The 27326-nt window shown below is 38.2% G+C and overlaps 1 protein-coding gene across 4 annotated transcripts in view; it reads right to left on the bottom strand.

Annotated features, from left to right (window-relative positions):
* The window catches only part of diaph3 (diaphanous-related formin 3), a 468447-nt gene that overhangs the window by 335753 nt on the left and 105368 nt on the right, over positions 1-27326 (bottom strand). For all 4 annotated transcript variants that reach the window (XM_017699480.2, XM_017699484.2, XM_017699482.2 and 1 more), the window contains 2 exons: positions 4881-4955; positions 4638-4707 (listed from right to left, as the gene is read on the bottom strand). In XM_017699480.2, coding sequence (XP_017554969.1) covers positions 4638-4707; positions 4881-4955 — 145 coding nt within the window. The remainder of the gene's footprint in view (positions 1-4637; positions 4708-4880; positions 4956-27326) is intronic.

Here is a 27326-nt window from a genome sequence, read left to right as displayed (position 1 = left end):
GGTACCTCACAGAGAAATGGTGTGCATAATAATTGTAAATACCTTGCCTGACTGTATTTGCTAGTTTTGAGAGAGGGTTTGTGCTAAATTGCACTTTTTAAAGACATTCTTGGAAGAAACATACAACACCATTTCCAAAAAGTTGGGATGTAGTGCAAAATGTAAATTAAAACAAAATGCAATGATGTGCAAATTATTTAAACCCCATATTTCATTGAAAATAGTACAAAAACAACATATCAAATATTGAAACTTAGAAATATTAGTGTTTTTTCATTTTAAATATATGCCTATTTTGAATTTGCTGCCAACAACACATTCCAAAAAAGACAGGGGCATGTTTGCCTCTGTGTTTCATTACCTTTTCTTTTAACTACACTCTGTAAGCGCTGGGGAACTGAGGAGACACTGCTGTAGTTTTAAAAGCGAAATGTTTCCAATTCTTGCTTGATATATGATTTCAGCTGCTCATCAGTTCTGGGTGTCCTGGGTGTCATATTTTTCATTTTATCATGTGGCAAACGTTATCAGTGGTGACAGGTCTGGACTGCAGGCAGGTCAGTTTAGCACCCAGACTCCATGCTATTGTAATACATGCAGAATGTGGTTTGTCACTGTCTTGCTGAAATAATCAGCACCCTTCCTGAAAAAGATGTTGTCTGAATGGCAGTAAATGTTGCCAAAATGTACATATTGTTCAGCATTAATGGTGCCTTCACAGGTGTGCACATCACCCATGCCATGTGCAATAATTAACCCCTATACCATCATGAATGCTGGCTTTTGAACTATGCACTGATCACAAGCTGAGTGTCCAGAGGACACAGTGCCCATGTTTCCAAAAAGAATTTCAAATGTTGATTCATCAGACCACAGGACACTTTTCCACTTCCCCACAGTCCATTTTAAATGAGCTCAGGCCCAGAGTAGGCAACAGTGCTTCTGGATTTTTTTTATATCTGGTTTCTTCTTTGCATTTTAGAGTTTTAACTTGCACTTGTGGATGCAGAGACCTACTGTTTTCTCAGAAAGTGGTTTTCAGAAGTGTTTCTGAGGCCATGCAGCAATTTCCACTATAGAATCATGTGTTTTTAAAGGAGTGCTGCCTGAGGGCCCAAAGATCACAGCCAGCAAATGACTGGTTTTAATCATGCAGGCTTTCATACAGTGGTGAAGCTCCCCTCAGCTTCAGCTCTGAAAGACTCAGCCTGTCTTGGAATGTGTTGTTGGCATCAAATCCAAAGCTAAATATTAAAAAAAAAAAACAATACAATTTCTCTGTTTCAACATTTGATATGTTTTCTTTGAAGCATTTTCAATGGAATTTTCAAAGGCAAAACAGAAAAAGCAAACTATTTTTTCTGATTTGCCATTTTTTTCTGATTCTATCGTTATCAACATTATATAACTATACACTCACCTGCCACTTTATTAGGTACAGTTGCTTGTTAACACAAATAGCTAATCAGCCAATCACATGGCCACAACTCAATGCATTTAGGCATGTAGAGGTGGTCAAGACAACTTGCTGAAGTGCAGACCGAGCATCAGGACGGGGAAGAAAGGTGATTTAAGTAACTTTGAACGTGGCGTGGTTGTTGATGCCAGACAGGCTGGTCTGATTATTTCAGAAACTGCTGATCTACTGGGATTTTCATGCACAACCATCTCTAGGGTTTACAGAGAATGGTCCGAAAAAGGGAAAATATCCAGTGAGCGGCAGTTGTGTGGACAAAAATGCCTTGTTGATGTGAGAGGTCAGAGGAGAATGGGCAGACTGGTTCAAGATGATAGAAAGGCAGCAGTAACTCAAATAACCAACCAGAATCTCTGAGGAATGTTTATTATTATTATAAAAATCAGAGGTTCAGTGTAGGTTCACAGGTCATTTCGATTAGCCAATAAAATGACTCCATTTCCATTGTAGACATCACAATACCCAGTTCACCACCACTGTAAAGAAATCAGAGCCGGTGGTTTTCACTACAATGTACCATTTCAAATCAAACCACTCTGAAGGATTTTTTTTCCATCTCAATGATTGCATTCTGCAGAAATATTGAAAAATTTGGGGAATTACGTTTTTAACTTCATATATTCAGCTCTATAAATTATATTTTAAAAACTGGCAGCTACAATTAGTGAGTTACTTTTTATGAACTAAAAACTATATCACTCATGAGTAACCGTGTGAATGACTATTGGTATACATGGTGTCCTCTGCATAGAAATCTATACTACATCAAAAAGGACAAGTTCTCTCAATTCTGCAATACCTTCTGGCATATCTCTACATCATTAATACATACTTATAGGAGTACTTTGAAAACTGTTTGATTCACACATTTTTCCACTCATCACAAATATAAATGATCAAGACTTAACTGGTGTCTAAATTCTAGTTCTAATAAGACTCTAATGGTACACAGAAGTGATAATTCACACTGTGTTTGGGACATCACAGATTGGTACAACAGGAAAAAGCAACAAAAACCTCAGAAGCCACAAGGTTAAGTTTTGTTATGTTTTGAACAGACAGTAGTGCAAGGTGTAGTTTGCTCCACATAGTGTTGTATATTTCCCCCTGAGGTAATTTTAGTTGGTACAGCCTGTAGTGTGGGTCATTTGCACTCTATGGGGAAAGTCATGAATGTTAACTAATTTGTGCAGTAAAAAGCCCTATTCCAGTGGGCTTAGTTTTACCAGAGGAGGTCTGGGAAGGTATTAAGTGTACAATGTGACTGGCTGATTCGTACAGGATAAAGGATCTCTGTAATTTCCCCAAATTACCTGGACCAAAACATTTTCTGTTAAATGTTTACCACAGTATTATGCGACAGATGCCTCACTACTAAACAACACATTGAATGACATATAGCCTTGCAAGAGGTGTTTGCGAGATTTCATTTTCCTCCTCCTTGTAATTTAGCAATCACCAAAAATGTTGTGGATTTCAGTAGTCTTGTCATGAACTTGAGTAAGGGTCAAGTCAAGCTCCTTTTCAGCTAATAGCCTTGTCTGCAGGTCACAAAAAAGGAATATAAAACGAGGCACTGTTCTCTACAAAGCTGAGGTTTTTGTGTAATTGCAGCAGTAAATGCTTCACTATTTAAAGGTAGAATGGGAAAATTGGAACTATAAAAAAATAGGAAGCCAACTTCGGCTTTGTCTGTTTGCCTGTTCAGGTCTGTAATTCAGAGTTTGGAGGTAATTCACTCCTGAATCATTACTCAGCAGACTTGTAAAAAAAACAACACCAATGAGAGATTCGTACTGGATTCAAATCACAGACCTGGTCAGTAATCATTCAAATCACACCACCTCCCCAGGTAAAAGAATTCTGTTCAAATAGGGCTATAGTTCAACTCAGGCTGTGATTTTTTTTAGTTATAAGCAAAGAAGACAGAAAAATTTAAAAGGCTTTTTGCTGAATCTCCTCACAGAAGCAGAAATACTGCAAGCTGTGGAAAGGGAAAAAGTCCCATTTCATTAGTTTAATTTCAACTTGTGTTTAAAAAAGCCTTCTCTTTTTATTCACTATGATAGCCACCTTCCTCAACTTTCACTTACTGTTCAAACACCTCAAACGTAACCTCACAGCTGATCAGGGTCAAGAGTTATGAAGCTGCTGCAGTTCTACAATTAGTGATTTCTGTGGTTTCCATCTACAAATAACTATTAATCTTCAAAGAAATACATTAATGAATATAAACAACAAAAATTGTGAATATAAGACAGCCTTAGCTGGCATTTAGTTACACTGTAAAGTTTTGTTATTTTCATATTTTAAGTCTGACATGTTTACGAAAAAGATTTGGGTGACTTTCAACTTCTCGTGTTTACAAGCAACTAGGGGTATAACTGTATGTGTATTCATACCGAATACACATGCCTGGTGGTGTGTGAGCACCTGAACAAAACTACTACAAAGAAAACTGTGTCCTAAACCACAACCATAAGACTGTGTGACCTTAATAAAGACCAAGATGAAGTTTGAGTGAAAGCTGAGAAAACTTTAGGCATGTATTTTTGTAAGTTATCTGAATTCTTTTGTCCTTACATTACCCACATAGCTCCAGTGAACAAAAACGGTCATTTTTAGACAAGAAACAAGAACTGGCTGATCACCTATATCTGGGGTAAGTGGAAAACTTTAGATTTTTTTGTCTTCTTTTAAGAGCACGCTTCATATATAGAGTGGCTAAGAAATCAACACTGTGTAAGCAGAGTCAAACTGTGATTAAAGTTAAGAAAAAATATCAGTCATTTTTTGTTAAACCGACAAGTTTTTTTGTTTTATTTTCTTATCCAATCTTAGCAGATGTATGTATGTCAGACATTCTAGCAGTAAATAACTGAAACCTGAGCCATGCATAAAATTTGAACAATTTTGTTTATATTGTGGCTGTTATCACCTAAATTTAAACCTTGTCTATAAAGAAAGCAATATGATTGTGTAATACCTTACAAAAAACATGTTCTCAAGTACTATTCAGTGCAAACCTTAAAAGTGTTGCCTGTTGGACTTAAATGACTTCAGATGACTTTAAAAACAGCCTAGTCAATATACAAGGGGTAGATTGTCCTACAGAGGGAGGCTGTTATAGAGCAAACCCGCTGTTCACGGACAGTATTACCTTGTTGTTCATGAAAGCCTTCAGGCACTGGATGACTTTGTGCTGACTCTTCTTATCAACCTTATCCTGGCTGGAAATAAGAGAGAAAGGTGCACTCAGCAGGTAAAGAAAACACAAAGTATGTAAAATGCAAGCATAAGAAATGCACTGAAATTGCTTTGTCCTTTATAAATGCCCGCAAATAGGCAACAAACTGCTCATTTTGACACTCCCGCATGTGACTTCTAGGTAATGTAGTCTTACTGTTTTTTGAGTAGGAGTCTCTCCAGTATATCCAGCAGAAGGCCCAGTCCCTCATGACCGAAACTCTGCACCCAGCTGGAAATAAACAACATAAAAATATACATTATATGGTGCTCTAAAGTAGTCCTGGACACCACTCACATTTGTTAACGTATTATGAAACTATCATATAAACTATGTCAGCAATATTATAACTTAATCAATACTCCAGTTAAACAGTACCTAACAAGAAAGCTTTCTAATCTCTAGTTTTACTTCCAAAAAATTGCTGGGACACTAGTTTGAGTGCATAAGCATGTTTTATTCAGCCCAGACATCTCCAGAACTACTCTGAAAATCCACTATCTAACATGTGACTCAAAAGTTCATTAAAGGTCTGAAAGATGCAGCTTTATGAAAACATGAGTTTAACTAATCGTCAAATGAAATACTGTCTTCTAGTAACAAAATGGTTATAGATTATACAGATATTGGAAATTTCAAAGAGTAAAGCCTGCCATGCTCTAGCCATACAAAAGAGAAAATTCAACAAGCCTGATTATCAGTGTTGCAAAGTCATGCATTTCGTCTAGAAGACTTTCATATTGTCATCCAAAAGAAAAAGATATGCATAACAAACACTACCTTACATTAAGAAAAGAGACACTTTTGTATGCCCCACTAATACTTTAGTACTTGTACTTGGCTTCTTTAAGTTTGAGTTTCCCTAAACCAAGTAAACTTGGTCATTATTGCTGCTTATGATTAACAATTTCTCATCATTTTATTTACAGTGAGCGTTACAACAAATTTTCAATAAACTCAATAACACAGCCATTACAAATATTTATTCTTTTTTTATATTATATAAAACTGACTGAACAATCTACAACAGCGATATTCAAGTAAAACTTGAAAACTTGTGAAGGTACAATTACATCAAATCTCTTGCTTACCAAAGCCTGAATAAATATACTAACACCAATGAAACATATTTAGATTTTACACACTTTTAAAATCTGATAAGCAAAACTGTATGGCTATTGTCTCTTCAAAAACAAGGTAGAGAAAAAAAAGTCTTACAAATACCTTTAATAATATTTATACCCAGAAGAAAAAAAGCTGTCTAAACAAATTATAAATAATGCTATTGGTATCATAATTAATGAGCACTTGATGCTCTTGTGCTGGTAGAGAATGGACAAACACTGGTGGACCTTTCTTGTTCAACTTTGGTTTCATTTTGTTTTTGTTCAGAACTCAACTTTGTAAGCAGGTCAATTTAAAGTGATGGTTTTACATTTGATGGTTTTGCAGTAGAACTGGCACTTTACGATTCCATTTTTCATAAGACTCTGATCACATGAGACATATCCGTTTTAACTGGGGAGAAAAAAGCATAGTTGTCTGTTCATTTAGGTTGTAAACACTACGTTTTCATCATCAATGTCCTTGCTACACTAATCGGAGTACAAATCAATCTTTTTTAACACATGTTAATGGGTTTTTCTACAGAATTTCCACCAAATGACTTGGAAAGGTCTGAACCCAGACTGCGTTCCATCTATTGAAAACCCCTACAATATTCAGTGTGAGCTGACAAATCAGCTAAGAAGCTATTTTGCTTAAATATTTAGCCAACTGTAGAAGAAACTACAAAACATGGTGATGGGCAACAGGAATGTGTGCAGTAGTTTTAAAGCAGCCTATTGAGGTCAGATGTTTTCACACAGATAAGTCACACCTATTACTCTGTTAACACACACCACTGTTTTAGACAGAAATCCTACCATGTACTACAAGGTTATTAATTAAAAAGCAATTATGTAATGTAAGAACAGAAGCAGAATACAAAGAACATGAACATGTCTTTTCAATCCGTCATAGAATATCTGAGAATTCAGGACAATATTCACTACGATATTTAAAACAAAAGTGTTCAGCACTATTGATAATTCTACGTAAAAGTATCTAAGGATGAGTTTTTGCACTGTATTTATTTGCCGAGTATTTCAATTCACTAATTCCAGTGCTGGCAGCAAAGAAAACAAGAGGATGTTTTACGAGCCGATATCCCATATTACCCAAGTCAGTCTCTCTACATTATACCCAAGCAAAAGGTAGAAACAGATGAAAGTCAATAGGCCTTATCGGAGCAGTGTTTGTTAGACCCTATTAAACGTCAGCAGATTCCTGCTTCTACAGGAGATTAAGCTCTCCCCCTGGAGCAATGAGTGAAAGGCATTGCTAATGCAGCTAAGATGTTTATTTTAATTCCATTCAAACAGAATCTCTCACTTCACATCTCAATTGATTTGGCCTCTATTGTCTGTGGGAAATGCCACGGTATAAATTTAGCTCTCCAATAACTAAGTGTTCAGGGTGAGACATTGATTTATAAAGAGTATTCAAAGACTATAAACAGATTAACCCTAGTTTGCACACAGGCTTTATTCAATGTGTTCAGTCCTTGCATGGTACAGCAGATTACAGCACTGTGAAATAAACAGCAGAAAGAAATGGATGTATTCATAAAGATTTTGGTAACGTAGAATGATGAGCTGGAAGGCTCAAGGAGTGAAGAAGACAATTTTTACCTAAAAACCTTATCCTTACAGCAAACTACTCAGGAAGACAGCAAAACAACCTATAGCCCTGCAATCAGGGAGGCCGGTAAACAAACAAATATGCACCCTGAACTCTGCCATCACTCACTACCACCTATCTCTATACTTAAATGCATTGAAGTGCACTAAACAGCGGTGCTGCTTAAAAATCACCAAGAATCCACAAAGGGAACCAAAATGCTCATTTTGCGCTTCTTTCGATGATCATCCGCAGGCCCCTTTTCACAACGCCAAAAGCTTCAGAGCCCTGAGCTGTTCATCATGTCACTCATAGCACGTTGGGGAAAGTGCTAGTCCACATAGCTGTGCAAAATTGCCTCGGTGAGAGTGAAGAAGTGCTGCAAGCATCAATAGCCAATTTTCCAAAAGCCAGTGTCAAGAGGCGTGGGTGCGCTTCAGAGGCTAAATTACAGCTGAAATTGACCACAAGCTGGATGCTGAAAACTGAGAGCTGAGGACTAGCGAGGAAAGAGAAAGAGAGAGGGAGAGGGACATATAGTGTGAGAGAGAGAGAGAATGATAACACTATTTGGATGAAAACAGAGAGAGAGAGGGGGGGGGGGGTTCATCCTCTGCAACTGTGCATCAGGCCTATCAGAGTTGAGAAGAAACAGGTTTGATATTTCTCCTGTTTTTTTTCCCAGGAACAGTCTCAGAACGCCTGAGTCACTGTGCCAGAGCAGAAGAGGGATAGCGCACAGCACAATAACACAGACGCTGGACTTGTTTTCTTCATATTGTGTGAGTGAGAGTGTTCACATCGTCCATTTTACTGTCTCATTTTGTGCCTCATGCCTGAGCTAAGAACGTGATATATTTGCAGAAACTAGCACCAAATATTTTCTTACTGTTATCTTAATACAAGATGCATAGTTACCTCTTCTCATACTGTGTGATTTGGCATATACTGTAGTCCTTACCTCACCAAATATTTCCAGCAAACAGCACACAGCCTGTTTAAGTATGCAGCAGCAAATATCTGTATGCTGTTCAGAGCATCATATTATTGCTCCCTGAAGCAGTAAGCAGTTTCCTTATTGCAGAACAGGATGGAAGCCCTAATTTCTCTTCAAACCACAGCCTAGGGTTCCTAAATGGTTCTTGCCTTGGACAGACAGCTCAAGGAAAAGACTTCAACAGTGAATTTTACATATTTCCTAAAATTTCTTCATAGTTAAACTGTAAAGGTATAAACTGGGAGTTGTTTAATAAGAAATTATCAATTCCGGAGGAACTCATCTGGATTGTTCACGGTGGTGATGATAGGAACCAGATGAAGACGAAGAAAAGTTTTTTCAGTTGTTACTATAGTCTATAATACAAATAAAAACTCAAGACACGTATGGGTTCACTACTGGTTTTGGATACTAAATAAAATGGCTGTATTTGAGTCATGGACATGGTAACCCCTGGTTCCTATCACCACTACTGTATAAACATTGGCAGTTTCTCCACCATTAACCTCATGTCACACCATTCTGAAGGACTCTGTTTACATCTTAACCACACATTTATGGAGAATATGTGAAAAACTGGCACTATAGAAATGTTACACTATGTAGAGGTTATTTAAAGCTTCCCATTTACAAAAATTGTTCTTTAAAAAAATTTAATTAATTGTAACAATGTGTTTTTTCTATAGTGTCGCTCCCAAGAATAATTATTTTTGGCACCTTTAGTTCAAAGAAAGTAATTACCCAATACAGCTTTTAATAGTTACTGTGATACTGGCTTTAGCAAGGTTAATATACAATTTGCAATATGCAACATGTGAATGAGCCTTCATAACAATTGTAATTTTTTATGCTGTGTGCTTAAAACATCTTGGCCAATTTCAGCTCCAGATGTACTGCAGTATTACCATGAATGTTTAGTTCAATGAAGGCATTCATGTCATTTTTTATATATTGCCAGGGACACTATTTATAATACTAGCAGTATAATCACAATCATAGGTTTTTTTTCCAAAATAAACAAAGATTAATATAAAGGGACCATTACAAACGAATAAAGGAAAAGAAAAAAAAAAGTGTGTGGTTGCAAAACCTTGAATGTATGCAATGTGGTTGCATCAAATGAATGTATTTAAGGACTGCATTCATGTCAGTTTTTATGGTATCATATATCATCCATTTTTGTTAATTACTAACAAATTCTTCTTTCACTCAAAGCTGTTGAGTCCTTTTTTATAGCATATACATCCATCCACTGTTCTATAGAAGGAGGTTCAGTCTGACACCAATTTCAAGTTGCTTTTTGCTGGCTATCAGTAGGATCCTTGTTAAATATTTGTCTATCCATAACACGGTCATCTATATCTCCAATGTGCCTCCATCTCTTTTTCACTCTCTAAAAGCATAAAGGTTCCCAATGAATGGATTCTCTTAACCAGGTCAGGACAGAATAAAGCGCTCAGAGCATTTAAGCGTGTAATGGCCGGATGTTTGGTGGAGAATCTGGGCTGGTGTTGCAGCCGCTTTCAGCAGCGATCACCAGTCTGCACTGCTTAACCACACCTCGTCATAGAGGTAAAATGTGCAACACAGGAATCAGCTACACAGAGTAATGTGCAGCAGCAGCAGTAAAGTAATATTCCAGACATGACAACTCAAGAAAAATGACAAAGCGATAAGTTCAAAAAAATCACCTGTATCAGGGAGCAGCAGTACTGCTCCTAGAAGAAAAGTTCAGTGACATTAACATGAAAATTCAAGGGCATTTTGGTGCATTCTGAGAAAGAGATAAAATAGGAATATGGAATTATGTGGTTCATTGACTTCAACAACTATTTAAACAAAAAGTAATGTCCAAAAGTAGTACTACTTTGAAAGCATTTTCAAGGCTTTTGACACCAAGATCAAAAGGTCAGTGTCAGCAGACTTCAGACTTCTGAAACCTGACATTTATTACGAATAGAGGCCAAAATGCCTATAAGGGTTCAATAATGGCACAAAGTGCTGTGATACTTTACTCTGATCCCTTTTTAGATGATAAAAACACTTAAACAGACTCTTTGTAACATGTCAAAAACATATGAAGGTTAGGATTTGGTTTTGGGTTGAGGTTAAGGTTAGGAGTAGAGTCAGGGTTTTAGGTAAGGTTGGGTTTTGTGTAACGGAATTAACATATTAACAATACATTAATTTAATGTAAGCAATGTATCAACAGTACATCTTAAAGATATTTACTTGGTGTACGCAGATGCTTCACTAACACTAATTAACTGATGTGTTGATGTGTTTCTCATATTCTGTTAACAGTTTATTAATCATCTACCAAGAACCACTCCAGATAAAGTGTTACCCATAGTGCCTGCTTGGAACTGAATGATTGCCATTTGATACAGTTTGTGAACTACCGCTTCTCTCTCATAGCTGTTACATTCCATCAGAGTGTTCTACTTCAGCTTCAGACGAAAACAAAGCTGAAGCTCACAAGTCTTTACTGCCTACTGTTCAAAAGCAACTGAAGAAAGAAATCTGAATATGTGCAAATGAAACTTCATTTCACATCATGATGATGCAATCTCAGGCCCATAAAAATAAACACAGCGTTCATTTAATGTATTTCTGGGTTGATTGGATAATAACTGCTGGATAACGGCTGCTGTGCTGTATTCCCCACCCACTCCCAAAAATAATAAACTCATTAAATTTACACGATTCATGTGATGATATCACAGAAAGGCGATGAGTTTGCAAATATGTTATTCATTTCTGCCAGCACTGCTCGTCCACTGATTCTACTGGTTGGGGAATAAAGAATGCCAGAGAGGTAAGGGGTTATGAAGAGAGTGATTCAAGATAGTGTAAGTGTAAAAAGCAGAGAGCAATAAAGATTGTGGAAAGAAAGTCAGGTAGAGAGTCTATGATGGTGGATGTGTCAAAGTGGAATGAGAGAAGAAAGGAGGAGAGAGAGAGGAAGGAGAGAAAAAGAGAGAATGAGTGAAGGGAGGGGCTGGCAGGCAGTGAGCCATCCGCTGCAATCATCATGCAGTCCTCGTACAGTTCTAATCAACAAGCTGCATGCCTCCCAGCATCTACTAATCAAATCCTAGCATGTATGTCTGTGTGAATCCTCAAGGTGAAGCGAAAGGGGGGCTCAACCTGAATAAAATTTGTCAAATCGGAGGGAAGTAGAGAAGAGGGGAGTCATAAGTCCATCAGCAACATTCATTTGGTGATAGGATTCCAGCGCATGCTGCTGCGGCGATAATAATAACGAAGATGATGATGATTTATAGGTGAAATGAACTGATGCTTTAGTGGAATGGAAGCACACAGACATGCCTTAGCACTCCAATCAAAGTTAAATTAAAAACAACACCAGGGCGCTAGAAACACTGGTCTGGACATTGCGTACATCATATACCGAAATCTAATTCGTTCACTTATTTCTTTCTTTTATGGCATGAATGAGATTGGGAAAATGTCAATAATTGAAAAATCAGAATGGAAGGTTTGCAACTGGAGCCCATTTCCAGCAAAACAGCATAATCAGGCACTTTCACAGGAACAGGGGGAACAGTGATGTGTAATGGTAGCAGGATCAATATTCACTGAGAGAGAGACAGAGACAGGGAAAGAGAGAGAGGAAGAGGGACAGAGAGTAAGAGAGAGGAGGAGGGAGAGACAAACAGAGAGAGAGAGAGAGAGAGAGAGAGCGAGAGAGAGAGCGCAAGACAGCACGAGAGAGAGAGAGAGCGCGAGGGAGAGAAGAGGAGGAGTGAGAGAGAAGGCGTCTGTGTTTAGAGATAGGGAGAAGGATCACTCGAGCTCAAAGTTGAGTGCAGAAACTGACGATTAAAAATGACGCAGAACCTGCTGTGATGTATAACTGTTGAAATGAGAAGGCTCCCTCCAGGCAGGTCACATATTACATTAGGAGAACTGGTGAAGCCTAATTCATTTACAGTAGATGATCACAGAAAATTGAAAGAGAAATGTACAACATCACCTGGGAACAGAACTAATGTTTGAAACTTGCGAAGCATTAAGACTACTTTATAGTTTCACACAAAGAGTTTGGGAAATTCAACCTCTTCACTGTTGAAAGGGCTGCAGAACCTAGCATCATCCACCAGAGGGACACAGACTTGACCTAAAGCCTTGACGGCCTTTTCAGCACTTTACAGAGGACAGAATGGCTCTTGAGAGAACACCAAATGTATGCCTTCCATTTACAGCTTTTGGTTTGATGTCAAATATAGCCTTAAGTGCAAACAATGTGTCATTTTTTGCTTTGATCCAGACCAAGGAATCCCACAGATATAAACACACCCTTTGTCTATAAAACCAGAGCAATAGCTTATTAATTTGAAAAAAGGCCCATTCCAGCGCATTAAAACGGCTTCAGATGACAGTATTTTTGTTTATTTCTAAACAGATGGCTACCAAAAGAATACTGGTAAAATTAGTATTAACATTGTTTTGAATGGGCAAAAGAAACAGGACAGAGCATTACAACTCTTTCTACTGCACACAGTTGCTGTAAGATAATGAATGGACTATTAGAAACTGAGAGAAAAGTCAATGCAATCTTGTTACATCAAGTTACATTAAAAGTTAAGTGTTTCCTTCTCCTGTAAAACCTTATTGAAGATATGAGTTTTTCTCAACACCTACAATATGAAAACCGCACTTATCTACTGTACGAATTGTCTTCAGAGCAATGCTAATTAAATTAATTGTTTGGGACAGAGTAGCTTTGTACAAAACATGCTTGAAATCAGTCAGGGAGCAAACTGAACATCAACCAAACTAATGAAGTCAATTTTACACCAATTCTAAATTCTATGCTTCTTCTCAGTGTAAAGTATTTGTTTGGGGTATGCCCCAATCAAAAAGCCTCTAGTCAAATATTGTTGCCAAGATGTTCAATTTCATCAGCACTTGGTTTAGTTCTGTAATTCTCCTTGATGTAGCAAGTGTTGTACAGATGGTATATTCCTGACCTATTCCTACTGGAGGGATGGATTTTGAACCCACTGATGTATTACAGGTTAAAGGGAGGGTAAGACAACAATTTTAAGGTTTTAGATTTTACCTCTACTGACTGAGGACATCTGATACACAAATGAGGGAGAACCTAGCAAATTATTCAAAATATAATTTTTAAGGATGCACAGCAGTGAAGGAGGCTCTCCTCACACAGAGAAGCGTGACTGACTCTGTCACAGTCGAACACAATAGGTCAGTTTTAACATTCTGTCTGGGTATATTTTCACCACATGTACACTGTGTGATTTTAGCCCATTTTTAAGCACACAACCACAACCACTATGAGTGGAGACTCACAGCATAGCAAAATGGAGAAATAAAAAAGTCAGCCCTTGCTATTAAAGCCCGGCTATGCCAACTTTACTCTGTTTGACTGAAGCATGTTATTGTACATTATAAAATGGGTAGTTCCTGTGCGAAAATCTGAATGAAGTAAGAACCATGTTTTGTTTAAACTGAGGGGCTGGCAACATATTTCCTTAACTAGAACTAGGTTGGTCAGCTAGCTAAGACGCTAAAAGACAGCAAACCACGTAAACAACTTCATCATTAATATCACAGGTTTGAACTAAAGTATTTGCGATATGATTCATTCCACTCATGCTGTAGTCAAAAGTAGCGTCAAACCCAGGCTAAATCCCAAATTGCTCTACAGCCAAATAGTGCATCATTTATCAAGTATGGAGGTGGCTGAATCCCAAATGACTATTTTTAGTTAAAATTATTTACACTGTTGGGGTGCAGGTTCCAGTAGGGTGTAGAGCACTTTGTAAGGAGCAATGGTCAATTTGAAATTCAGCCCCAGTGTAAGAAGAGGGGTGTCATTGGATTGGTGCTAAATAAGACTCCTAAGAACACCCCTTTCCCACGATAATATCGCAGTACTGCATGACCTCATGCCTCACGGCTTTATTAAACAACCTTATTTGAAATTGTTCATGGACAGAGCTGTCTAAGAGCTCTGTTTCATGTATAGCATGGACAGAGCATTTTCATACAAGGTGAGTTTATAATTCGTAGGCTTTCAATAGTAAATGTGAATCTGTTGAAATGTACAGACTCCTCGAACAAGATTTCTAAAATCACACAGTATATGTCTGGCTTTAGAGGACACACAGCTTTAGCCCAACCTGCCAAGACTCTGAGAACACATAAACCTCGCTCCTCGGATGCACCAGCCTCGGATGTGATTCCTGCTGTTACTGAGCTACAGAGATTGTGGTTGAAAGGTACCGAAGCAAAACTACAGCTGTACAGCAGCACTTTTCTGACATTTAACAAAAGCCACTCTTCTTTACTGCGGTGTTACTTAATCCAAGCTAGCATTAAATAATTCAGCACAGCTTGCTAATGCACTTTACTTGTATTCTAAGTGGATTACTCAGTATGGCGTCGGACTTGGTATCCATGAATACGAAAACAATATGTACCTGTACTCCTAAAAAAATGGTTCTATATTTTTCGAGCCTAAGAAAAAAAAAAAAAAAAAGGTATCAATTCATCCAAAAATATTTTAATGTACCCAAAACACCGAGTAGTTCGGTATCAGTCTAATTGCAGCAGCATGTGGTGGTCCATTTTGTGTACTAGCATGTTGTCGCATCAAGATTGTGGTGTAAGAGGGTGTGCGATCTACTGGCTGTAGTAGCATTTTATTTGTACTGATATCTGATATTTTATATACAGAGGGGTCTAAAAGTCTAAGACGACTTTGAAAATCTTTGGGATTTTTCTCATTTAAACAAGGATTTAAACAACAAAAATTTAGAATTAAAAAAAAAACACCTAAAAAAAAAAGAAAAGGAAAATGAATATTCACAATTCTCCACTATTACTAGATATCACCATTCAAATTTAAGCAAATTTCAAAAAGCAAAAAGGGGACAAACACTAAGAAATTCTGAAATTCATCTAAATATTACAAGGATTCTACTGGTCAATACTTTTTTTACGCTGATAATAAAACGCATAATAAAAAGTGAACTTAAATTTGAGAAGAATGCAAAACAAAAGTATTTTCTTAAATGGTCTCAGACTTTTTGGACCCTACTGTATATTTACTTCAATCATCTCTAGGGCATTGCCTCAACTGTATTTGCATTTAAGGGGTAATAATGTCTAGAAAGGGAGAATTTTGGTATACCTGGTTATTTCAGACAAGTAACAACCACATAACTGCATGGATAAATCTAAAAATGTGAAGATTAATGCAATCAAAATTTTCATCAGTAGCAGTGTTCCATGTATGCCTTATGTCAGATTTTTCTTATCATTGTTCTTCAACAGCACAGCGTGTGAAGGGGGTCAGTAATGAGAGGCCCTGACACTGACTTGGGGGGGGTCACCCATCTGCTGACGGCTGAGGAATGAAGCTCTTGCGTCGGAGAGAAAATTCAATTTAGCCCCCTGCTCCCTAGAAGGATGGGGCCGAGGCAGTGAGCGATATTGAGTGGGCAGGGCCCGGGGTCCTGACAAGCACTTCATTGAAATGCATAGCTCACAGGCGAGTGGCCATATTTCCCCATCATCAGCAGGTGAAGCAGAGTGCAGGAGGGGAAAATAATCAGTTGATGCATGGCAGGGATTATGCCAGCGGAAAACCAATGGGAGCTGCCGTCACACCGACAGGGTGCCAATTCCTGTCAACATGGTGCGACAGAGAGAGGTGTCCTACCGGAAACAAGAGGGTAGAAAGCCCCCCCACCACATGACGCACACGGGCAGCAAGTGCTTTCATCTTTTCATACAGCTATTTGGTATCAAGTGAACTTAACATCTGAAGTGAAATCTCATCTAGCAAGACTCCCTCGCAGGGAACAAACATCCACATTCAGAACTGTGGAAAGAGAACCATATTCTTCTCTTCTTTCCCCTCTTTTCTTCCATGGGAGTGGATGCAGCTGGTTTGATCAGGCAGTGTGAAGTAATCAGCAGCAGGCCTTTTGTGCATCAGTAAGGCTGATATTAAACAGCGTCTACCTCCTCTTTTCTCTCCCTCTCGCTCTTTCTCTCCTGCCGAGGAGCACTCGATTACAAAAGGGGGAACATCTGGAGATGGACGCGCAGCGTCGGAATAACAATATCTATCATGGCTCAAGTGGCTCCAGAGCCGAAGCCTTAAACAAAAGGCAGAGCTCTTCACCACCACGGGAGGCTCCAATCAAGAGAGGCACCGACGAGTGTTGTGTCCCACAGATCATAATCACGTTAAGTGCCACGTTCGTTCCAGAGGAGGGAGAAGGAAAAAGAAAAAGGAAAAAAGAAAAACAAACAAAAAAAGCATGTGGAAAACAAGTACAGAGGCAGTTCGATCATATTCCATACCCTGGCATTGGTCTCATTTAATGTCTTCCCTTGTAATTGCATTTGTTCATTTAATAGATTGGCTTCCAAAGCTGAAGAAAGTCCCCAGAATGCTTCATAACACTTTCCTCATATAAAAACAAAGCTTAATTCCCACTTGTCTTTGTTGCTTCAGGACTTCAGTGATATACCAATAACACCCAGATAAAAACGTTACAATATCAAGACAGGGATTGGCAGGATTACGACCGTTCCAGTAACATGTAAGAAAAAAGCTTAACCTTGCACTGCTACAGATTCTAAAGCCAGACAATATATATTGGACTATTTTTTATTTCCACAAAGCATCTACACGTTATTATTACAAAAATAATAGTAACAACAGTAACATTGATCAATAAAATTGGTTTTAGTATACTGTCATCTTTAACTAAGAAATCTAGTAAGAAAGAACATAATTTTAAATGTCACAACCATTGATATCTGAGGCTGTTTTGTCTGAGGCCATGGTGTGACATGACAAACTCCTGAGATCCAAAGCAATTTTGTCCAATTTCTGAAACCCTAAGCTGTGTTCTCAGGGTGTCCTAAAGGGAACAAAATAACAAGCATAATATCTGCACACAGTGTCTAACCCTGAGCATGTGCTAACTGGCATTTTTACAGTCACTGGGGACAGTGGTCCAATTCAGTATCACAATCTTTTATAAGGATGTCGCAGTGTAAACTGATCTTTAAGTGTGCATAAATAAAGATAAGAAACTCATGCTTGATGAGAGGTATGCTGAAATAATGTCTTACAAACCTGACATACAGCTCTTTTCTGTGTCCAGCTCAAATAACGTTTGGTAGATGATCTATAGCCCTATTTTCGCTGGATACGTTTTTACCACAACGATCTGAGAAGTCATTTCTACGTGATTTGAAAGGCCAATTTGTACAGAACGAAGGATCTGTGTAATTTCCCCAAATAACTCCAAATAGTCCGGATCAACATATTGAGTGTACACTTATATCAGCATTATGTAACAGGTACCATACTTTCACAGAATAACACCACACTGTGCAGCTAAATGGCATTTAGACTACAAGTAGGCTAGAAAAGTAGGTTCATTCAACTTACCAAATGCAACCCAACAAGACAGAAAACACACTGCCTTGTGAGAGGTACTTTCAACATTTCATTTTCATTTCTGTGTAATTCGTAAGTCTTGCATGAACTTGAGGATTAGGAAATTTAGTCAAAATAAGCTCCATTTTAGCTGTTAGCTTTGTCTTCAGGTTGCCAAATATATTTATTATAAAATATAATATATTATATCTTGTATAATATATACAAATATATAATTTTTTTTTTTTTAATGAGTGGCCATTTTCTATTTATCATTACTGTTACTGTGATGTCAATTCAAACAGGACTACTATTACTGAGCAAGCTCAGAGTTATAAAAAGTAATTCGCTCTAGAATTATTACTTAACAGACTTGTAAAAATTACAGACATGGTAAAGTCATTCTGGAGTAGCCTCTTAAGCTTATGCACTTCATCATATTCTTCACAATCTTCATATTTCATAATATACATTCAAAAGGTGCGTGTCACATGAGGCTGTAACTGTCTTCTTTCCAGTCAAATAGATGATGTAATTTTAAACCCTTATAATAAAAGAAACTGAACCTTTTTTTTTGTAAATAAATAAAAATGTACATTTTTTTCATGTAGTTACTGAATAATTTGCCTTAAGATTTGGTCATGTAAATTCAGATGGACAAACCAAAATATACCCTGGAGCATAAGAGGTTTAAATCATGGATCTTGTCAGCAATTATTCAAATCACTGCACCTCCCCAGGTAAACCAATGCAGTGCAAACAGGGCTTAAAAGAAAAAGTAAACACACTTCTGTGCATTCTAATAGACATGTTTTAGTAGACATGTTAACATATCGGGGAACAAAATTATACATAAAATATTGCCTGTGGAGAAGTTATGGCACATTTATACACAAGCACAATTATATACAAAACCTGTAACTTGGCTAGGGGTGTTTAAGCTTTTGCATACAACTGTAGATTGCTTTGACCAAAGGTGACCTTACACACTAACCTAACTAAAGATTATTAAGTTTTCAGAAAGGAGACTTGATATTAATTTAGTTTTGACTTCTGAAAGTCCAGTACTTTGATACATTTTGCTGCAAAAAAATGATCAAATTATAATTGTTGTGAGACAGCACAACTGCTGTACAGACAATGTATTGCCCAGCACTACATTAAGACATTGGTACAAAAGGCACTTGTGCACAACACGCAGCTCACTGGCGGACAAGCACATTTTCCACTCACTGGACTGTGCGTGTGTGCTTATGTGTGTTTACATGTGCATGCTGTTTGAGTCACTGGTTTGAGCAAACTCCAAAACCCAAGCCCTGGCCTCTAAGCCCTGTTGATCTCACCCACTGTTCATAAAGCGTATTTGAGCTTATGAGGACTCATTCGGTCACGGCAATGAGCAGGAAGCAGCCAGCCTTCCTTGGGGAGGGCCGGCTCAGACGACTGCAAATGTTTATGTTTGGAGGGAGGGAGAGAGTAAGAGAGGGAGAGGAAGAGAGGGAGAGGGGGGGGGAGAGTGAGAGAGGGGGAGAGAGGGGGAGAGAGGGAGAGAGAGGGGGAGAGAGGGAGAGAGAGGGAGAGGGAGAGAGAGGGAGAGAGAGGGAGAGAGAGGGAGAGAGAGGGAGAGAGAGGGGGAGAGGGAGAGAGGGAGAGAGGGAGAGAGAGGGAGAGAGAGGAAAAAAATAGGAGAAAAGTGATTGATGTGAAAATCTGAAAGCTTTGAACTTTGTCCATCTATCTGGCCTCAAGGAGCAATGCTTTGCTTTCATTAGCAGCCTGTAACACCCTCCTACACCCTTAACGACCAGTCACTTCAATCACACTCTGTATTTATCTCTCTCTACACACTTAAAGATGATGGTTCTTCTAGAATTCTTTAGTAAAGAAAATGGTTCTATACAGAACCATGAACACACACAGAACCCTTTGCATGATTAAATGGTTTTTCGCATGGTGAAATAGTTCTTCAGACTGATGGAGAATGTGCTGTAGATGGTTCTATACAGCACCAAAAAAAGTTCTATTACAAGCTTGACATCGTAAGAACAGGGAAAAAAAAAACTTTATATAATCCTTTTAAAAGGGTTCTTTATAGAATGATATACAGCACATTCTCCATCAGTCCATCAGTCTTAAGAACAATTTCACCATGCAAAGAACCTTTTAATCATGCAGAGGGTTCTGAGAATGTTCATGGTTTTATATAGAACCACTTTCCTTACTAAACAACCCTTGAAGAACCATCATTTTTAAGAGTGTACCTAAACTCCCTCACACTCAATTTCTGCCCATCATTTTCTTGTTTCTGTGAGAGTGCACTGTGTACACTGTGGGCTTTTACAATAAACAACGGCAGGCTGTCTCTCTGAGAGGATACAGTGTGTGGCATCGTGGAAAGACTGATGGCCATTAATCCCGACAGCATGGCTTTAAAAACATCCGTTGCCGAGGTGTCACAAGGTTAATATATGCAAAAAGACTGTCAAAACCACGGCAAAGACCAGCCACAACCATCTTTGGAAATGAAATATAGCAGTCTGGAGACAGGCATGATTCAAGTAAGCGGGTGCTAAATATTAACGAGTTCTGGAATAAATTTATGCTCACTAAGGGAATATGTGTCAGTCACGGTGAAAAAAAGTGTGGCCAAAGCAACATATGTACAATCATCCACTTGTAAGAGCCAGCAAGAGAGATAGAGGGGGTCTCTGTCTGTCTCTCTCTCTCTCTTTTTTTCTTTCCCTCTCTCTTTCTCTCATAGCTGAGCATTAAAAACACTGGAAAACAAATTCATCATCCCATTCCCAGGAAACAAAAACAGTCATAAATCAAGGAGAAAAATGAGCCACCTTATCTGGCTAACTTCACGGCTAAGGTAGCTTGACTTCCCCTCTCCCTCTGGAGAGTGTACCCCAAGGCCGCGTTAGCCGTGTTAGCACCAGGACCGCGTCAGAGCCGCACTGAGCTGAAAATAAAATATTAACTCCGAACGTCCTGCAGTGGCCCGGGGTCTAGCACGCCCGTCTCGTCCTATTTTCCCCCACCCCTCCCACTCCTCTGGAGAAAAGCGGCGAAGAGAGCAGCCTGGGAGTCTCCACTCAGAGGTGACTTACCAACCCAGATAGTAAAGTAGGTAAAAGCAATAAGTAGGAATATATTTATACACATCTATGCATGATTTATAACGGCAGATTCACGCAGACAGCTCTCCAGGCGGTGTAATGATACTACTGGACAGTGATTGGCCATGGGCCGTGTGGGAGTTCCCGCTGGGAAGCAACGGAACTGTTTTAGCCCCATGCCTCAGTGCCTATGATCAACAACGTGGACAAAAGGCAGGCACATTGGGAACACTATATGGGGGGAAAAAAAATGAATAAAAACAGCCATTTCTAAAAGTGCTTTTGAACCATCTCAAAGACGTGGCAAAGCAAAGCAGATAAAGTGTTGAGATTAACTGCAGAAATATTAAAAAGCACAATAAATGGTTTAAAGGTCAGAAGAGCCATAAACAGGTTAAAGCAAAAAAAAAATCGGATCTAGGAAGAGTAATTAGCATGTTTTAAATAGGCCATTGGTTTGTGTACATGTATGAATGTGTATGACTGTGCATTCGTAGATGCATTAAGTATGGCACTACACAGCTGTGCAATTTGATCCTGTATATGAATATAGATGTTATTGAGTGATTGAATTACAGATCAGAAACATTTATTAATCTTTAGTCCTTAGTTAAGATGTGACAACATTAAAATGTAAATAATATTTGCCAAGCTTCATTTACATTCCTAGATATAGGTAATAAGTGTCTAGAATTTTTACCGATGCTCTGCAGTTTCAGTTTCCCTTTCCCAATGATTTAGACAGTGTGTGAGCCACACTAACATTATTACTTCTAATAGACAGCTATTCATTCAACTCCGTATCCTCACTCTTCTCTGCAATATTTTATTTGGTGAATATACATGAACAGCACATGAATATAATAAGATGGAACAATGGAGAACATGTCTGCAGCATCTGGGATTTTTAGTTATTAATTTTTTTAACTTGTAATGCTGTCTGTCACCATTGCCTAACAGTAGGCTAAAACAGAAGGTGAGAAACTGCTGGGGTTTATCCTAAAGTGAGCACAGTATTTAGGAAATTCTGGCAAGATGCCTCAACAATATTGTTTTCTAAATCAGGAGTTAGAATAAGAGTATTATCTTAGGAACTGTTATTCTGTAATAGCTACGATTCTAAATTCAGTCCTGAGTGAAGTATACAGGTTAAAGACAAACGTTGAGATTTCCGAGTTAGGATGGATTAAGAATCCCTCAAAACATGTTTCTGTAATGTCTCAAGTTCCAGCTGTCCTTCACTGTTTTGCTTAGTTAAATTAATTGCTGATGTGTCTCCTAACGGTATACAAAAATACAACAGTAGTATTACATACAATATATATTTATATAGCTCAATAAAAAATATCTATCCATATCTATCCATCAATTTTGATCATTCTTCATCTGGGAAGCTCAAACCTCAAATTTTAGGATAACTCACAGTTTGAGGAAACTAGAGACAGTCAATGCAGTGGCTAAATTCTAAGGGAACTCCCGTGACAAGAGTAGCTCTTGCTGCCTTTGCCAGTGTTCATTGTATGGAAAATAATTTTGCTTCTAAAGCTCATAAGGGACTATAGCCTGACTTCAAGCCCTTTATTTCTGTCAACTGAAGTTATTGGCTACCATGTACAAGGAGATGAGGCAATTGTGTGCAGAAAGAGTTATTCAACTGAAGTTCCTTTTCTGACATTTCTTTCTTGGATTTCTTGTTTTATTTAATGGGCCACTAACAACATAGCTGACAGTATCTTGGAGAAGAAGGAATGAAAACTATAGCTTCAATTATCCAGAGGGAGTTTTACCAATTATAACAGTCTCCTTTAAAATTGACTCTGTAAGACAAACTCTCCATATTCTTGTTTTTCAGGTTCTCTTTCTCTCATTTAATGGAATGCAACTGCATTAATGCGCTACATTTATTTTACTGTGAGAAGGGTCGATTTCAAGTCTCTTCTAAAAGGTTTAACCGTGTTCTTAAAACACACATTTACACACCAATACATGGAGAACTTTCCAACTCTTTGGTTAATGTTCCTTAACCGTATTATACTGAATAGGCAATTCAAATATGTGCTGTTCAACCTATAGGTTGTCCACCAGATCTTCCATGCTACTTCTCCACTTCACTGACCTCTCTTGAAAAATGCCCAAGAAAAGTAAAAAAATATATATTCAAAGTATATTTGTTTATTTTTTACCTTTCTGTCTTTTTTGCGACTTACCAGTAAAGCTCACATATTATAATCCCTTCTATGGCTTTCAGGAACAAAAAGAAAGAACAAAAAAAAATGAAAGAAATCAAGCAACAGTTTAATTACCATGCCCATTATAACAATATATTCATCACCCAAAAGTCAAGGTATGACTTCATTAAGCAACATTAATACACAAAAAAACAGAGCTTTCTGTGATGCAGATTTTATGGACTTGCTTGATGGTAGATCACCATAATTTAATGCAGATTCTAAGTCTGATTTCTGCCAGAAAATAAAATCTTTTAAAAAAGCAGGAATTCTTAAATCTTAGGTCTTCAATCCAATTCAATATCTACACATTCTTCATAAAGAAACATGCAGCTGGTCAAGTAATATGTTAAACGCAGCAAATAAACAGTAATCGTGCTTTAAACTCTTAATACAAAAATTTTGCAACTTGCATGTTTATTCAGATCAGATAAATCAATAAAGTCATTTGCAGTGAAAACACAAATGCAGAATGGCTTGTTCTCTGCTTCTCTTATGTGACTACTGGAAGCAGTTCAGGTTTGGCATTCATGACAAGTCACTCCAGCTTTAAGAAGTAATGCAGGAAAAGGTTAAAGCTTGTGCACATCTGAAGTATGGAGAAACTTATTTTCTCCATAATCATTAAATCATCAGCAGCCATGAAACAGAAAATAAAATGCTGTTAACAGCTACAGTATATGGCCAAAAGTGTGTAGACACCCCTCCTATTTCAGCCACATCCTTTGCTAACAGGTGTATAAAATCACGCACATAGCAATTAAATCACTATAGACAAGCAATGGCAGAAGAATGGGTCATACTGAACAGTTCAGTGACTTTAAACGTGGCATGGTCATACGATATCACCTTTGCCACAAGTCAGTTCGTAATATTTCTGCCCTGCTCAATATAACTGGTCAACTGTAAGAGCTTTTATTGTGAAATGCTAGCATCCAGGTATTACAACAACTTAGTTATGCAACCCACAAACCAAGCCCACATTTCCTCTGCTGCATCTCTCACTACAGAGATCCAAACTGACTCTGAAAGCAACATCAACACAAATACTGTGCGTGGAACTTCATGAGTTGCACGCAAGCCTAAGATTACTATGTGCAATGCCAAGCATCAGCTGGAATAGTGCAAAGCATGCCGTCACTGGACTCGCAAGCGATGAAACTTCGTTATCTGGCAGGCAGTCTAATCTAAGTTTGCTACCTACCAGAATACATAGTGTCAACAGTAAAGTTTGGTGGAGGAGGAATAATGGCCTTTTTAATGGAGCTTTTTACCAGGGATTGGGCTAGCCCCTTAGGTCCACTGACGAATAATGTTAAGGCTACAGCTTATGAAGACATTTCAGATAACCATATGTTTCCAATTTTGTGGGAACAGTTTGGAAAAGGCCCTGGTCCAGACATCAAGCCCACTGAACAAATTTGGGACGAACTGGAATGTCAGTTGCAAGCTAAGCCTTCTTGTCCAAAGCCAGAGCCTAACCTCACCAATGATCGTTTGACTGACTGGAAAAATTTCTACAGACACACTCCAAAATCTTTTTTCTGAGAAGCAAGACTTCTCAGAAAAGTGCAGGCTGTTATATATGCTAATGGGGAGGGCTTTGGATTAGCCTAAGTGTTTTCATGCTACATTAACAGCAATTGGAATTTTACCCATTTGTCAGTCACGCCTAATCATCCCCAGATAACATGAAATTTCATAGAGGAAACATGTGGTGTTCACAAAGGTTATTCAAGAAGACAATGCTAAAAGTACACAACTCGACACGAACATCACAAGCTAGATCACAATTCAATTTCTTGTTTGCCTCCCTGATTAGAATCGACTCCTAGATCAACTTACTGTCTAATATCTTTAAAATGCAGCTCATCGCTAAAAAACTTCAGCCGCTCTGCCGCTTTGTGAGACACCTCTCACTTCAAATCTCTCACTGGTCCTTCATGACAAACTCTATTTGGCTGAATGTTCTAACAGCATAATAATGTTAGTTTCATCCTGGTGTCTGAAGAGGCAGCAGCACATGGAAAGAGAAAGAGATTTCTAAGAATTCAACTTTTGCAGGTACAGTCTCCCACACATTTGTGGTTTAATGCAGTTTAAAGCACTCTCCATCTAGGCACCACAGAGACCATGTGAAAGAACTACACAGACTGAAGTAGAGTAAAAGCAAGAGGCAAGAGAGGAGGGAAGTGACATGACATGCTCGGTGCTATGAAGCTTATGTTGGAGGTGATTTGGACAGGATTCTAGAGACAGGCAGCAGACACTCAGCAATGCGGCCCTGGAAGAATGAAATGAAATCGATATGACTTCTATTCTTCCATGCACAAACCCTCTCAAAAACCTCAGAAACAGCTGTCCTTCATGCCAGCTCGACGTCTCAGGAATGGCAACACTGTGTTTGGTGGACATCAATGGAGGAATAGCACTGACAACACATCAGAAAAACAGTGTCTGTTTTCCTGAATGATCGCAATATGAGGACAGCTACAAAAATGAAATAAATAAAAATTTTAGTGACGTTAAGATCTGATATTCAATACTGTTCGAAAGTTTAGAATCAATGCTTTCAGTAATAAAAAAAAAAGTTGTTGTAAATACATGTATAAAATCACTAACATTCTAGCCCTGAGGAAACTCACAGGTTTCAAATAATTAGCAAAAAGCCAAAAATATATATATGTATTAGGAAATACATGAGACATGGCCAGATAAACAGAGCTGTAACGAATTCCAAAATTACTGTGAAAACTGTATAGGATCAACAACAAAATCCTTATAAAATCCAGAGAGGCTCACGGCAGATAATTTGACAAAACATCAACGGAGGCTCAAACAGCATGTAACAAGATTTGAATACTCACTGATATTTCTGAACAAAAAAACATCCTTAAAAACAATAATATTTCAAGGTGTTTGTCTGATGGAAGAGATGCGTTTACATTTTAATCAGTTCACACTGACCGCACTAGAGGAGCGAGAGCAGCCCCTGCCCTGTACCTACAGTGTATGAAGGCTTCTCTTCTCTGATGTAGCAGTAAAAATATGTGACTGTGATTCTGTCTAAATAAATGTTTCTGCTGTCTGTGCTGTCAAATTTTAAACCTGCTATAAAACTCTTTAAGTAGACAGGCAGGAAAAAGAACTAATGTAAGCTGTTATACTGCAAAGCTGATTCAGTGTGAAATGGACGCATGGCAACTCTCAGATAAGGATCACTACCTACTACTACACTATTCTGTCAATTTTTACACTGATCATTTTTCTTATTGTCCGATCATTTAAAGTGCCAAAAAAGTTGGGATGCTGTGTAAAATGTAAATAAATGTAAATTAAAACAGAATGCACCGATTTTCCGATCTCATTGACCCACATTTTATTCACAATATAACATATCAGACGTTGAAAGTGAGACAATTTACCATTTTGTGCAAAACATGAACTCATTCAGAACTTCAGTTCATGTGCCCTAAATTTTTAGAACTGGGGTTATATTTAATCAATTCTGTAACTTCCTCAAATATTGAACAAACATCTAAAAACACATTTAAATGTTTAGTTTTTAGTATTATAGAGTGAGTTATTATTAAATTATAACCTAGGGGCAATGTAGCATGTCCTGTGGACTGTGGGAGGAAACCGGAGAACCCGGAGGAAACCCACGCAGACACGGAGAGAACATGCAAACTCCATAAAGAGAGGACCCCAGGCGCCCGGCCGGGGAATCGAACCCAGGCCCCCCTTGCTGTGAGGCAACAGTGCTACACACCGCACCACCGTGCCGCCCCACACTAAAACAAACTAAAACAACATAATTATGATATGCCCAATCTATGTTGAGTGCTTTTTTTAACACTCTAAATTAAATTTAAAAATGTGAAGTGTACTTAGTCATAGTCTCACATTAGCTTACACATAGAACTATCCTAAACAAATCCACAAAGTGAGGTACAAGGATTTGACATTAAAGGAAGAAAATAAGAGCACTTGTATCAATACATCAGCCTCAGCCCAGGTATCAGAATTGGTAAAGGGAAAGAAAAAGTAGGATTGGTGAATTTCTAATTCATAGAA

Source organism: Pygocentrus nattereri, chromosome 15, assembly GCF_015220715.1.
Source record: "Pygocentrus nattereri isolate fPygNat1 chromosome 15, fPygNat1.pri, whole genome shotgun sequence".
Lineage (NCBI taxonomy): Eukaryota > Metazoa > Chordata > Actinopteri > Characiformes > Serrasalmidae > Pygocentrus > Pygocentrus nattereri.
Note: the sequence above shows the minus strand (reverse complement) of the source record. Positions and strands in the feature narration are given on the sequence as shown.